This window comes from Salvelinus alpinus, chromosome 11 (genome assembly GCF_045679555.1).
Source record: "Salvelinus alpinus chromosome 11, SLU_Salpinus.1, whole genome shotgun sequence".
Classification (NCBI taxonomy): Eukaryota; Metazoa; Chordata; class Actinopteri; order Salmoniformes; family Salmonidae; genus Salvelinus; species Salvelinus alpinus.
Window position 1 is genome coordinate 52,492,802 of NC_092096.1, and position 13,615 is coordinate 52,506,416.

At 39.5% G+C, this 13,615-nt stretch overlaps 2 protein-coding genes and 1 long non-coding RNA gene across 3 annotated transcripts; all 3 read left to right on the forward strand.

Moving 5' to 3' along the window:
* Positions 1 to 229: 229 nt before the first annotated feature.
* On the forward strand, positions 230 to 718 carry LOC139534918 (uncharacterized). Its single transcript, XR_011667032.1, has 3 exons — positions 230 to 307; positions 441 to 503; positions 668 to 718. It is a non-coding gene; the product is annotated as an uncharacterized lncRNA (long non-coding RNA).
* Positions 719 to 5,097: 4,379 nt separating this feature from the next.
* LOC139534909 (SLAM family member 8-like) lies at positions 5,098 to 8,740 on the forward strand. The gene is made up of 5 exons (XM_071334445.1): positions 5,098 to 5,467; positions 5,641 to 5,748; positions 5,949 to 6,007; positions 6,092 to 6,169; positions 6,299 to 8,740. The coding sequence occupies exons 1-5, from the start codon at positions 5,158 to 5,160 to the stop codon at positions 6,377 to 6,379; spliced, it is 636 nt and encodes a 211-aa protein (XP_071190546.1). The 5' UTR covers positions 5,098 to 5,157; the 3' UTR covers positions 6,380 to 8,740.
* Positions 8,741 to 10,248: 1,508 nt separating this feature from the next.
* On the forward strand, positions 10,249 to 13,536 carry LOC139533331 (Fc receptor-like protein 4). The gene is made up of 8 exons (XM_071331385.1): positions 10,249 to 10,942; positions 11,270 to 11,533; positions 11,719 to 12,039; positions 12,138 to 12,416; positions 12,574 to 12,822; positions 13,038 to 13,154; positions 13,281 to 13,305; positions 13,383 to 13,536. The coding sequence occupies exons 1-8, from the start codon at positions 10,606 to 10,608 to the stop codon at positions 13,534 to 13,536; spliced, it is 1,746 nt and encodes a 581-aa protein (XP_071187486.1). The 5' UTR covers positions 10,249 to 10,605.
* The last annotated feature ends 79 nt before the right edge of the window (positions 13,537 to 13,615 follow it).

The following is a 13,615-nucleotide window of genomic DNA, read 5'->3' on the forward strand; positions in this document are numbered from 1 at the left end:
ATCAAATTTGATAAAAACATACAAATTCTCTCCCCCTCCTCAGAAATGACAGCTGATCCAAAAGAAAATTCAGTCTATTCTGAGGTCAAGACAGGGAAGACCACAGGTGAGAACCATTCTACAGGTTGGCAGTCAGTGAAATCTAAATGTGTGATTTTGGAGTTTCAAAAAAGATGCAGAATATTCAATAAGCTACTTCCTTAATTTGCTGACTGGAAATATCCATTTTCAGCAGCAACTGGACCTGTTGATGTGACCTATGCTGAGGTTGACCTAAAACAGAAGGCCAAAGCCAAGAAGAAGAAAGGTAAGACTGGACATCCCTCCATCAATATTCCCCCTATCATCCCCTTACACCTCTGACCCCATATTGACTAGGTGCATAATATTCTGTATATAACTGTTATATTATTCTGATGTTTTATCCTCACCCCTTACAGAAACATCAACCCCACCTGAGGCAGATTCGGTCTATTCTCAATTGAAGCCAGTCACAGCCCCAGGTAAGACTAATAGCCATATGTGATTGATAATTAATATGATACTAATATGGATCTAATTCTCTGATATCAAAATATAATATATTTAAAGTATGTCTCTTTGTTTAATTCTTAACAGTTTATTTGACTGCATGTCCTGAACAACTTTGTGTGATGACATGTTGCAGGTACCTGAGGGATGGAGGGATGGAGGGATGGAAGGATGGAAGGATGGAGGGTTGGAGGGATGGAGGGTTGGAGGGATGGAAGGATGGAGGGACGAAGGGATGGAAGGACACACCATCAGAGGAGGAGAAGGAACCCGGAACATGGATATTGTACGCTCAACACACACAAGCAAACACACACATGCACAAACACACACACAATAACAGCTTGTACATTAAGGCGTTCTTACTTATTTTATTTACTTATTTTATTGTATTTAAGCATGGTTTAATTGTGTTTCACTGGAAAAGCTTTTTTTTCCTACTATATGGTGCAATGATGATGCATCTTATCTGCAGCTACTGCAATTGTATCTGCTTTGTATTGTGTATTGAGTTGGATTGTTGATTTATTCAGATGATAGAATAACATATTTGTATATGAATTTCCCAAAAAGTATTATTCACGTTTTCTTCTAATGGTCTGTACTTTTACAATATCTTTGCATTGTGCTTTTTTAATAAACTATTTTTTATCCACCAGATGGTATGAGTGCTTTCTTACAGTAAATAGATATTGTCATCATCATCATCAACTTTTCCATACAACCTCATTTGCTCAAAAACTCCTTTAAGCCTAGTAATGATCTCAGTCTCCACAATGTGTGAGTTAAAGGGCAATCTGCTATTTCTACATACATTTTTGGACTTAATTATATATACCCATTGAAACTTGAGAAATATAACATAAATGCCCCATGAGCAAAGTTCAAAAGCCGTACCCCATCAGCTGAAGACCCGTTGAGTTTTTCAGAATGACTTTTGGGGGAAGAGTGTGCCTGAAAAGAACAGTTCTTCTCAATTTTATGATGTCAAATACTCTGCAGGAGTTCTGAGGAGCTAGTAACCACGTACGAATGACTACCAGTTCTCCCATATTACCTCCTCATCCTACAGACAGGCCAAAACGATTAATGACATTAGTGGTGTATGACTCTGACTGATATTTTCAGTGTCCCTGCATGGTCTGGAATGTCACTGTTCCAGTTAGGGGGTTTCTGTGTCTATGTGTTTATGTCTAAGTGGTCAGACAGACAGCCGGCAGCCAGGTCATTGTCACTGCTCCTGAGAAACAGTCACAGGAAGTGACATAACCACAAGCTGTTATATGAAACGTAGAAGGGGGGCCTCTATCAGTAACCTGGGACCCATTACCTTCCCGAAAAAGTGTACAGGTGTTTCATGTCCCTCAGTCACACTGACCTATGAGCATGCAGAAGAAGTCATGCAAACACTTCTGCAGGCATATGAAGCCAAGATGAAACTGCACAGACAGTGTTATGACATTTTTGCTCTTTCTCTCTCTCTCTAACCCCACCCACCCCCCCTCTCTCCCCCCCCCTCTCTCTCTCTGTCTTTCTTTTCTCTTTCTCTGTCTCTGTCTCAATCTCGCTCTCTGTCTTTCTCTTTCTTCCCCCGAGCCGTCTATCTCCCTCCTTTCTCTTTCTCTGCAACATTGAGTGGTCTGCTCATAAAGTAACAAAGCTACCGGTGTCTGTGAAACACCATGACCATGAACCACACAACCAGCAGCAGCTAGGAAACACATGCTCCAAAACCACCACCATCAGACTGATCAACGCAGTGACAGACCCCAAACACACCCACGCCTCATCTTCTAACTCTCAAGCTGAGTGAAGGGGTAGAATGTGACTTATTTTTTCAGCTAACATACAGGAATTATTTTATAGAACAGCAGCCCTCATCAAAAGGAAGTCTCTGCTCTTTCTTCTCTGTGTGTTTTGGATAGTTAACTGCTAGCCATCAGTGACAGTGAAAGACAAGGACATACAGCCAGAGGATAACAGCCAACGCCTTAAAGAGATGTCTGGTGGTCACATCTCCTGCTTCTACAAACAGGGAATACTACTTCTCCTACTCTCCAACCTCCACTATGGTAAGTTCTGTAACTATTCTTATTTATTTCAACATTTTAAACACAGTAGAACCATCAACGAGGATGACACAAACACGTTTAAAAACGTATCCCCATTGTGGTCCTCTTGAATATACAATAAAACAAAAATACAATACATCTCATGAATAGAGAGGAACCCGTAAAAGGAATAAAATAGAAGCATTTTGCACATAAACCATGTCTTAAGGTTTATCTTTAAACTCCCTAGCGTATTGATAGATTTTATATGGTTTGTTACACCATTCCATTCCTCTGCACCAGTGTTAAGGAAAGAGCTTTTTCCAACCATGCTCCTATAGAGCTGTGGTCTCATATTGGCAACACTGGCTCTGGTCTGAAGGCTATGAGAGTCTCTAAGAAATAAAAATAACTCGACAGGTAATTGGGGGCAAGGTCATGTATCACTTTAAAAACCATCAACAGTTTAATCTGCACCACCACCAGATCAACTGGAAGCCAGTTCAGTTCCCTGAAATGATCAGGACCAACGTGCGTCCCTATGGCTGAGCTTGAATACAATTCTCATTCGTTTGTTTTGGGCCATTTGAAGTTTGTCCTTCAGATTTTTTGTTATGCCACTGAACCATGAGATACAAGCATAGTCATAGTGGCCCTGTATCAGAGATGTTGCCAGGGTCCTCATAGTCTCTCTATCCAGGAACTTGGCTACCTTTGCCAGGAACTTTGTCCTGGAGTGAACATTCCCAATGGCCTTCATAGCCACAAGTGCGCATGTCATGTGTTGGTCCAGTTCACATCCCAATGAATGTAACAGAGCTTTTTTCCTTCACCGCTACGTCATTAAACTTGACCGAGAAGTTGGAAGAGTTGTTCACTTTGTGTTTGGAACCAAACAGGAAACATTCTGTTTTACCTAAATGGATAACCACTTACTGACTTCAGTCAGTTGGCTACTTAGGGTCTTTTCAACGGCCTCCTTATTCTAATGTGAAACCAAGAGGGTAGAATCATCCCCAAACAGGATCTATTGCATGTGCTTGCTTGCATGATAAAGTAAAGAAAACCGTCAGCTTTCTCTAACTTCCTTGTTGGTTTTTACATGGTGTGTGTTGCCTGTAAGAATGCCTAGTCATCAGTGATTGGTTGGATATCTCGAAACGTTTTCTTTATTACTGTTTGATAACATCTACATAATACCTATATTCAGGAACATAACATGATGTAAATATTCTGCAGTTTTGAATGAGTGCCGATGGTGTGGTTGGGACAGCAGCTGTTGCAGTGCTTCTAGAACGTAACAGATCTTACGACCCTGTGCGTAAAGGCTGTCATTCATTACATTTAAGGCGATATGGGACTGTATCAAATTATTGTTTCTATTACATAATATGATACATTGCAGGACTAGGATAACTGCAGTTATGTCTTAAATTCTTCAATGAACTGTAACTGTATTTAGTCTTAATTTATGACTGACATTTTTTTATAAGGCTTTATAAAACATTACGTCAGACTGATATGTAATTATAATGTTGCCCATGCAGTATATGATGTATTTCTGGTGAATAATTACACAGTAAACACAGTGGTATTTGTACTTGTGAGCTGAGGAGGGGTTATCAGATCCACCACCGCTTCTCTTTTCCTGTCATCTCATCCTGTTCTACTGAATGTGGGGGAGGAGTGGACTTCAATGAAGTAAAAAAGGACCCACACACTCAGATACATAAAGATATAAAGTGAAAATATGCTAAGTTCCACGTACATCATAAATAAAACCTGGAAATGCGCTATATAAATCCAATCCATTATTGTCTATTATTGATTAAGTAGGACTTTGCATTGTAGTGTATTATTGTGTAGTTATTCATGTTGGCACACTGTCACAAGTATTACAGTCACACTGTAACATGTATTAGAGTGTAACAATGAGTAATTACATCACTTGCTACATCGTACTACATGAATAATTATACAGTAATAAGATCATTGTAATATAGTGTGCAACCATTGACTGATGTCAGAATTTTTTATTTTTTATTTCACCTTTATAACGTATTTATTTGTGTGTTTCAGATGTGGGTGTTCCTCTGATCATCAACAAGAGAGTGGGGGACTCCGTGGAGCTGCTGGCAGGCATAGAGAGGAGAAATTTCCAATCCTTGGAGTGGAAGTATATGGGAAAGGAAATTGTAGAATTCAAAACAGAAGCCGTTTATTCACCTGCATCCCAGTTTGAGGGGAGACTAAAGATGAACACCAAAAACTTCAGTTTAACAGTCAGAGAGCTGACACTGCAAGACTCAGGGGATTTTCTACTTACAGGCGAAGGGGACAAAGGTCAGATTGGCAGTAAGACCATCACTCTGACTGTTTTCATCTTTTTGCATCCTATTTTAAATATCATTCTTATTTATATCCATAACCATGGCTGGTGATCTTTAAACTACAACACAGGTTTTGTGGTTTCATACTGACCTTACTCACCATGCTTTGTTAAATATCATCATATTTTCAAGTCGTCTTTCTCTTGGTGGTATGGCTATGGTAGGGTTCATTTAGAAGACTGATTATGAGTCTTTATCTCTCTCCTGGTTGGTCAGAGCCTATATCCAAGGTGGCGATCCAGACAGACATCAAGCTATTGGCCAACCGCTCCTGTACAGTACGGCTGGTGTGCAACGTGTCCTGCTACCCCAACCTCACCTACACCTGGGAGAGAGACAATGAGATCTACGGGGACGCCCAGCAGATTTACTTCTCTCTCTCACCAGCAGAGAGAAACATCAGTGTAAAGTGCAACGCCTCCAACCTGGTCAGTTGGAAAACTGCCTTTGAGACAGTAAAGTGCAGTAATGACACAACCACCCCAACCACCCCAGGTACCTAGATATCATAATAATCCCTTCCATACACTTTTCAGTGTGCTTATACGCTTATGTTGTCAAATATAATATGTAATGCATGTGATTATATTGGATGTATATGATATAGAGCCATTTAGTCTTTATCATATTGTATAGTCTAATCATGTGTGTTGAACAATATGTGACAGGACTGGCGTGGTATACCATCTATATCGGAGTATCAGTGGGAGGCGCTGTGGTGCTGATTCTTATTGTAGCTGTGGCAGTGTGCTACTGCAGGGGCCAAAGTATCACGGGTATGTACAGCTTAGGGGCCTCCACTATACTTAAGGTGACATTTCTGTTGGTTCTAGAAGTATTCTTCAGCTGATATGATTTTGGGGGGGATTAGAAATTAGAATAAGAGTGAGACCCCTCATTAATTTCTGGGTATGTTTGTTGATATCCTGTATGAAATGTATCTGATTGGTTGATATTTTGTTCTTATAAAACACAGAAGATCTAACTGACAACACAATATATGCTGATGTTATGATCAACACAAGAAGTAGAGATGTAAGTATGCATTGCCGTTATTATGTATCTGAGTGTGTGGAAGCTGTATGTACTGTATTGTAATGGGCTGTATTTTGATTCCAGACAATATCAAACAGTCATGTAAACCCAATATCCATCTATGAAACTGTCAGTGATCTGGTTATCCCAAGATTGAACAAGGTAAGATATAAATGGTCATAATGGTAAAATGTCTGTGATTGAATGGAAGACTATGTAGTCTACTTTGAGAATAGTCACTACCTTTCTTGATGCTGAAACAGTTTCTTCTTGACTGTCTGTCACATGTAGCCGCAGACTCTGTATGACAAGATTACATTTGGACGCCCAGAAGGCACCCTCCTCTCCCTACCAGAAAGTACTGTGAGCTGAACAGGATGTGGTCATAGGCTGGGCCTTGCATAGAAATAGAACCCTCTGCATCCTCTGCATCTTACACGTGTACATTCTGTAGATAGGCCTAGATGTTACTGTTTCATTTCATCAGGATCTACACAATTTGCTTACAATTTGATGATTGTACTCTTCTCCCTTTATTAATTATCATATTTATAGTGTATCATCAGGCCTTTTGCCTTTCTTTGAGGGCCTAGTTACAATTAGGAGATTCTGAAATGTGTCATAGGCAGTTATAGGTGTTGTGATCAGACAAGCTCATATGTATCTTTCTAGATAAAAGAAAATAGTTGTAGATAATAGTATGACATTGATTAGTGAGGTTGAGTTATGCCTGTGAATAGAAGGTGTACTCTTTTGCATTAGGATTATGTGCTGGCCAGGCATTGATGAGGATGTAATCAGAGAGTATATGATGAGTCTTTGTTACATGTGGACTGTAGTTGTTCTTATTTGATTTGTCCGCATGTCCAAAATGGAATTCATGTCTGTCCCAATAACCAGATGGAATTCAATTAATTCCCCAAAATATTCCGTTCACAGAATAAAAAAAAATTCTACCTTTTTGCATACATTAAGTGCCTTGCTTTTAGAGTGAATTGTAATTAACACTCACAACTGTACTTGTTAGCAACAGAGGCATGAATGTTGTATTGAATGGTTTTCAGTACTGTAGCCTTCACCAAGTGAATGTCTAAGTGGATATGTTATCTTTATAATTAAACTCATTATGACACCACATTACATATATCATAAAGCCGCTGAGGGCCTAGTTACACCCTAACACAGTGGTCTGAAACTCCTGGTTTAGTCAAATTATGCCGGCTTGCAAAGGGATGTGTCATTTCTATTGGAATCCAGTCAAAATTAGGATATCCAACTATTTAACATTTCAGTCACATGCAACCTGCATTCAGAATGACTGTTGGGGTAGAGAAGATTGATTATTGAGACTACCCAAATCATATTAACTGGAACAAACATATCAGTAATGTGTGAAATAAGTCCAACTAGTAACAGATAGGATTAGTTTAGAAAAATGTACAGTATGTTATCTATGTTTGTGTAGCATAAGATTATTTAACCAGTCATAGTACAAACAAATACACAGGTATTGAAACAAACCATTCTGAAAATCAACCTGCAAGAGATCATGCTGGAATAATGATAATGATGATGATTGGTGTCGTTTTGAGCAAAGAATCATTTTGTATTTTACTCAACAAGCTTGTTCAAATACATCTGACTTCAAGCAGAGTTTGTTGATTTAAGACTCTAACAGATTGGCTCAAATTCTTGTCCTTTTTAAGTCCACTCAACTTGCATAATCACGCTAATTAAGCAATTGGTTAAGTTTGACTTTTTCCAGTGCACAGTGTCTGAAATTACAAGGCAGAGGAACTTCACATTAGGTCACCTGTTTGTCATAGTTGAGGGGTCATGGTTTGCTCTCTTTGTCTTTAGCAGTGTGTGTTTGTGAAGGAAGGCACTGTGTGATGCTGATCAGAGAGAGTCGAATAGAGAAATGGTTGTAGTCATATGCAAAAACCTGCGAAAACCTAGTTGTTGGGCTGATGAGGACACATGAAAAGTTGTGTAGGGATGTATGTCCTTGTCAGAGAGAAGAATGACATTGTTCTTGCAGCATACATTTTCTGTAGTTCACTTATTAATTTATCTCTTTTACATTCAATCTACCACTGTGATCACTACTTTCCTGGGTTATTACTTTGAACAGTTGACAGACTGTAACTCAAGAACATCTACATGCAGTTGACCTCCAAATAGCTACAACATAAACCAAATGATAAACATGCCATGACGTCAAACCTTTGACACCTCTCTTAGTGACATTAAAGACTGTACTGAACATGTCAACATGACCAGGTATGATAAATATAATATTGACTTCACTTTTTGTACAACTATGTTTTATCCACTAAGTTTCTTCTCTGATACATACTATAGTTATCTCTTCCTCCCACAAAAAGACCACAGATCTGATGTGTCCATTTACTTTTACAGCAACAGGAAGTAGTGTAGAGATGAACATGACATCAGATGCTATTTTTTCTGTTTCTCTTTATGCATCTGTACCTTTCTAATTCTGTCAAAGCCCCATCCGTGTCACAGCCACAGGAACTGTAGGGGTCCGGAAGACTTGCCAGAGGCTTAGAATGGAGTACACTTTATGTGCAACTCTGAGATGATGATGATTCATGTATTTCTCTGTATTTTGAATATTGTTAGCTAACTATTTCCTTTATTGGACAAGAAAATGTTTCATTCATAGAATATGAAGTACGTCATATATGCACAATAAATGTGGCAACTGATGATGACGTTGTTTGGTTACACTGTGTTTACCGACTGCAGAGAAATGGAGTTGTTGGTCACTTCAGCTTTTAATCAGGTTGTAGCATGAGCCTGAGAAACATTTAATATAAACGAATATGATGACATAGAGAGATGAAGGAATAAGGGGACAGACCCAGTAGACTGAGGGATTATGTTGTTGCTAAGTGACCAATCAAATAAAAAACTTTGTTCAATCAGTTAAACAAAGCATATTAATTATTTGTAGATAATATATTCAGTAAACAAAAAAGAACATATTTGATTATGTGTGGGTACATGTGTTTGTGTGTGTGAGTGAGAGTTAGGCTACATGAAGGAGATTATTGGGTAGTTTGGTTCATCAGGCTGACCCCCTGTCACGGCCTTCAAAAGGAGACCAAGGTGCAGCGTGGTGAGAGTACATATTCCTTTTTATTAGAAATGACGCCGACAAAAACAATAAACCATACAAAACAACAGTGAAGCTTAAGAGCTATGTTCCTCAAACAACGTTAACTTCCCAAAAAGACAGGTGGGGAAAAGGGCTACCTAAGTATGGTTCTCAATCAGAGACAACGATAGACAGCTGTCCCTGATTGAGAACCCTACCCGGCCAAAACATAGAAATACAAATAATAGAACATAGAATACCCACCCCAACTCACACCCTGACCAAGCCAAACATTTGATTGATTGATTATTTCGATATTGTGATCCACAAGAATGTGGAGTAGTTACAGGCCTGTCCATGAAGGGGGCGATAAGAAACCCCAGATGTTTACCATAGTATACAAACTAAAGGTGAAGTCTGTAACTGCTTTCCCCTCTAACCTTTCTCCTGGTTTCTTCACAAATGCTGTACATGTGTCCCACACTCTACACTCTACAACATACCACTTAGATATTTTTAGAGGTAAATAGTTAACGAAAATAGATTCATGTATTCAACATGTGATGATGTGAAGCGAAATGAACCTCTAGACTTTAACCTGGAAACCCAGTTCCCCAGTTACAGCTTTGAAACTCCTCCCATCTCTGGTCAGTGGTAATAAATAACACACAAATCAAATGTTATTTGTCACATCCGCCGAATACAAAAGTGAAATGCTTACTTACTAGCCCTTAACCAACAATGCGGTTTTAAGAAAATACAAAAAAATATAAATATATATATATAATGTATATAAAAATAAATGAATAAATAAGTAAAAAAATAATTTACAAAAAGAAAAGCAATTGAAAAAAGTTTAAAATAATGACAAAAATAAACAATAGGCAAACACAAACATTATTCACACACACACACACACACAACACACACATAATACAGTACATGAACAATAGCCCTGTTCTGACCATATACCCCACATCCTCCCAGATATTCAGTGGAGAGTCTGTCACTCTCAGATGTAACATACAGAGGGGAGAAGTCACTGACTGGGAATACACATGGAGCAAGGATGATGTAGCCACAATCAATAGGAATCATGAATATGAGATCAGTGAGGTTAATATTTCAGACAATGGTGACTACAGGTGTGTGGGTTCACATATTGATCAGAATAAGTATTCTGAGTGGAGTGATGCAGTCAGACTAACGGTAACAGGTATATCATCTTATCTCTCAAGTGCCTCCATGCCCATAACCACTTGACATAGGGCCCATCTCTCTACATTAGTGTCACTGGTGAGCTCACTGTTAAATTTCAATCACTATCTGGACTTTATTAATTTTGAGCCAATGAGGGTTAATCTAAATACAGATATACTGTGTAGACTGTAAATTCTAACTGAATAGAGTCAACATACCGCTATTTAAAATAAACTTTAATCAAAACTTAAATGCAACAGCAAAAAAAATAAAAATGACCAAGCATGAATCCAGATGTTTTGATATTCTGCTCTCTGTTTTCTTAGCTCTTCCTGAAACTACACTGACCGTAAATCCAAAGCCTGCATACAATGGAGAGACAGTAACTCTGACGTGTTCAGTGGGGTCTGAGAGTGGCTGGAGCTTTACATGGTACAAAGACAAAAAAAAGAAAGTAGTGACCTTGTCTGGCAGACACACTACAACAGGAGCCACCTTCACCATCAGTAGAGCTGCTGAGTCTGACCAGGGTCTCTACTGGTGTCAGGGAGCGATCCAGTCCAGATCCATATCATCAATCATCAGTGATCCTGTCACTATCACTGTGAAAGGTGAGTAACTGTGTGTGTGTGTGTGTGTGTGTGTGTGTGTGTGTGTGTGTGTGTGTGTGTGTGTGTGTGTGTGTGTGTGTGTGTGTGTGTGTGTGTGTGTGTGTGTGTGTGTGTGTGTGTGTGTGTGTGTGTGTGTGTGTGTGTGTAGACATCACTGTATATGGCAGTATTCTGATAGATCTTGGGAAGTCAGACAGTTCAGAGTGCATACTGTATGTTCAGAAATGACAACTTATGACATGGTCATGTTGTGATGAATGCTGATCAACATTATTTTACATTTTAAGGTGTGTGATAATGTTTATTTTCTGTGATGTGTCTGTGCAGAGAGACCTGTGGCTGTTCTGACCCTCCAACCCATCTGGCCCCAGATATTCAGTGGGGAGACTGTCACTCTCAGTTGTGACATTCAAGGGGGAGAAGAGATTGAGTATGTTTTTTATAACAGTGGGAAGTCGGTCTACACGAATACAGAGCCTGAGTACAGAATCAGTCCTGCAAAGAATGGTCTATATACCTGTGAAGGTCTTCAGAAAACAAATGTCTTAAAACACTCCCAGACAAGTAATGCTATACAATTGACCGTGTTAGGTAAGTCTGTTTTTATGGGGTTGCAAGAGAAAGACAGAAGGGATGAGGTCAAATAGCAGACAGTGAGATTAATGATGAAACAAAACAATAGTTTGATTTTGGGGTGAGGTACAATCCCATAATAACAAAATGGGTAAACATTTTAAAGACTGAACATTTGATTTGTGTCATTTCCTTCATAACAGATAAACCCCAAGCTGTCCTGAGTGTCTCTCCTCAGTGGCTGAACCCTGGAGACTCAGTTACTCTGAGCTGTGGGGTTAAAGAGTCATCTACAGGCTGGAGGTTCTTCTGGTACCGAACTGTTCCCTACACAGCTGGGTTACTCTCCCTATCGGACACGTCCTACTCTGTAGAGCCTCTATCTGGCAGTGGGACTAGTGAAGACTCCTACACTCTGATCCCTGCTGGTCCTAGTCACACAGGAGGATATGTGTGTAGAGCTGGGAGAGGAGACCCAGTCTATGACACACTCTACAGTGAACCTCAGTTTCTCTGGTCAGGAGGTAACTAACTGCATTGAAACTGCATTTAATCACATTTAGGTCCCCCTCGTGTATATATAACTACTGTATACATTTGTCTCTGTCACTCTTTGTTACAGATCTTCAACCATCAGTGTCTCTCAAAGTAAGACCTAACAGAACTCAACACTTTACATCAAAGTCTCTCTCACTAAGCTGTGAGGAGAAAGGGAACTCTACTGGATGGAGACTGAAGAGATACAGAGAGAAAGCAGTGGAGTCAGAGTGTGTCTCTAACTGGGGATCAATAGCAGGGTCCGCATGTACCATCATGGAAACATACACATGGGACAGTGGAGTGTACTGGTGTGAGTCTGGATCAGGAGAGTACAGTAATGCTGTCAACATCACAGTGGATGGTACGTCTGTTGTACAACAGTCACTAACGTGTTTTACATTACAATGTATGATAATGATGTTCAATTCTGTAACTGAATGGTTGCATCTCATAAAGTACAAGCTCATGTGGGTGATTACTCCAGATTTACAGTATTATTTATATATTATGTTATACAGTTGGCCCTCTGATCCTGGAGAGCCCTCCCTATCCCATAACTGAGGGAGAATCTATGACTCTGAGCTGTACAAATAGATTTCAGGAAACAAACCCGAACCCCAAGGTTGATTTCTACAAAGATGGAGTACTCATCAGGAATGAGACCACATTAGAGATGACCATCCCTGCAGTTTCCAAGTCAGATGAAGGCTCCTACAATTGTAAATCTAATGAAGGAGAATCACCAGAGAGCTGGGTGACAGTGAGAGGTGAAAAAACTATTATAATCACATGACCTTTTCATAATATCTGTGGTCATCAGTCATTTGTAGTGTTAAAAAGCATACTGTAGGTTTGGAGTTACAAGCTCAGGCTGGTCATCTGATCTCAAGTCAGTTGTCAAATATATATTCACTTTGTCCACTACTTTATTTATTTTCTACAACTACCAGAACCTGATAGTGATTTGCTGTTCTCTCTCCAGGTGTAACTCCTGGACCCTCTACATCAGTCCTAGTAGGAGTGGTTGTGGGCCTGGTTGTTGCTGGTGTTCTACTGGCCATTCTCCTGGTACTGCTGTGTCGATATAAAAAAGCCGGAGGTGAGACTTTTATCGATTCACATTTATCTTTATAGTTCATGTTTAGGAAAAAAAAAATGTCTTATAACAAAAGTTTAAAACAGTAACGAATTGATACAGTATAATATTATGGATTTCTCATTACAGGTTCCTGTTGCAACAGAATATTCTGGTGAGTACACCTATCTTTCAACTTTTCATACAGTAAAATAGAATCTGTGTGTTTCATGAGTATCTCTCTCCCTGTAGGCCCCCCCAGCCCCAGAGGACCAACCTGGACCCCCAACAGGACCAAGGATCTACCCAGGGCCAGGCTCCTGATGCTGTTTATACACGTCTGCAGCATGGTCAGTCTCTCATCCCAGACCACTGTCACTCTCCTCTCTGTAACTTCACATACTGACTTTTCACCATTAACTTTCTATAGATTTTACCGTACTCTATGTCCCTAGGCAAGCTGAGGGAAAACCAACCTATTAATC

Excerpts from the sequence above, each read along its gene's own strand:
- LOC139534909 (XM_071334445.1), top strand. The coding sequence starts at position 5,158 with ATGAGTCTTTATCTCTCTCCTGGTTGGTCAGAGCCTATATCCAAGGTG. Across the intron at positions 5,749-5,948 it reads CAGGGGCCAAAGTATCACGG|AAGATCTAACTGACAACACA; the intron begins GTATGTACAGCT and ends TATAAAACACAG. Across the intron at positions 6,170-6,298 it reads TTATCCCAAGATTGAACAAG|CCGCAGACTCTGTATGACAA; the intron begins GTAAGATATAAA and ends TGTCACATGTAG.
- LOC139533331 (XM_071331385.1), top strand. The coding sequence starts at position 10,606 with ATGACCAAGCATGAATCCAGATGTTTTGATATTCTGCTCTCTGTTTTC. Across the intron at positions 11,534-11,718 it reads TATACAATTGACCGTGTTAG|ATAAACCCCAAGCTGTCCTG; the intron begins GTAAGTCTGTTT and ends CCTTCATAACAG. Across the intron at positions 12,040-12,137 it reads TCAGTTTCTCTGGTCAGGAG|ATCTTCAACCATCAGTGTCT; the intron begins GTAACTAACTGC and ends TCTTTGTTACAG.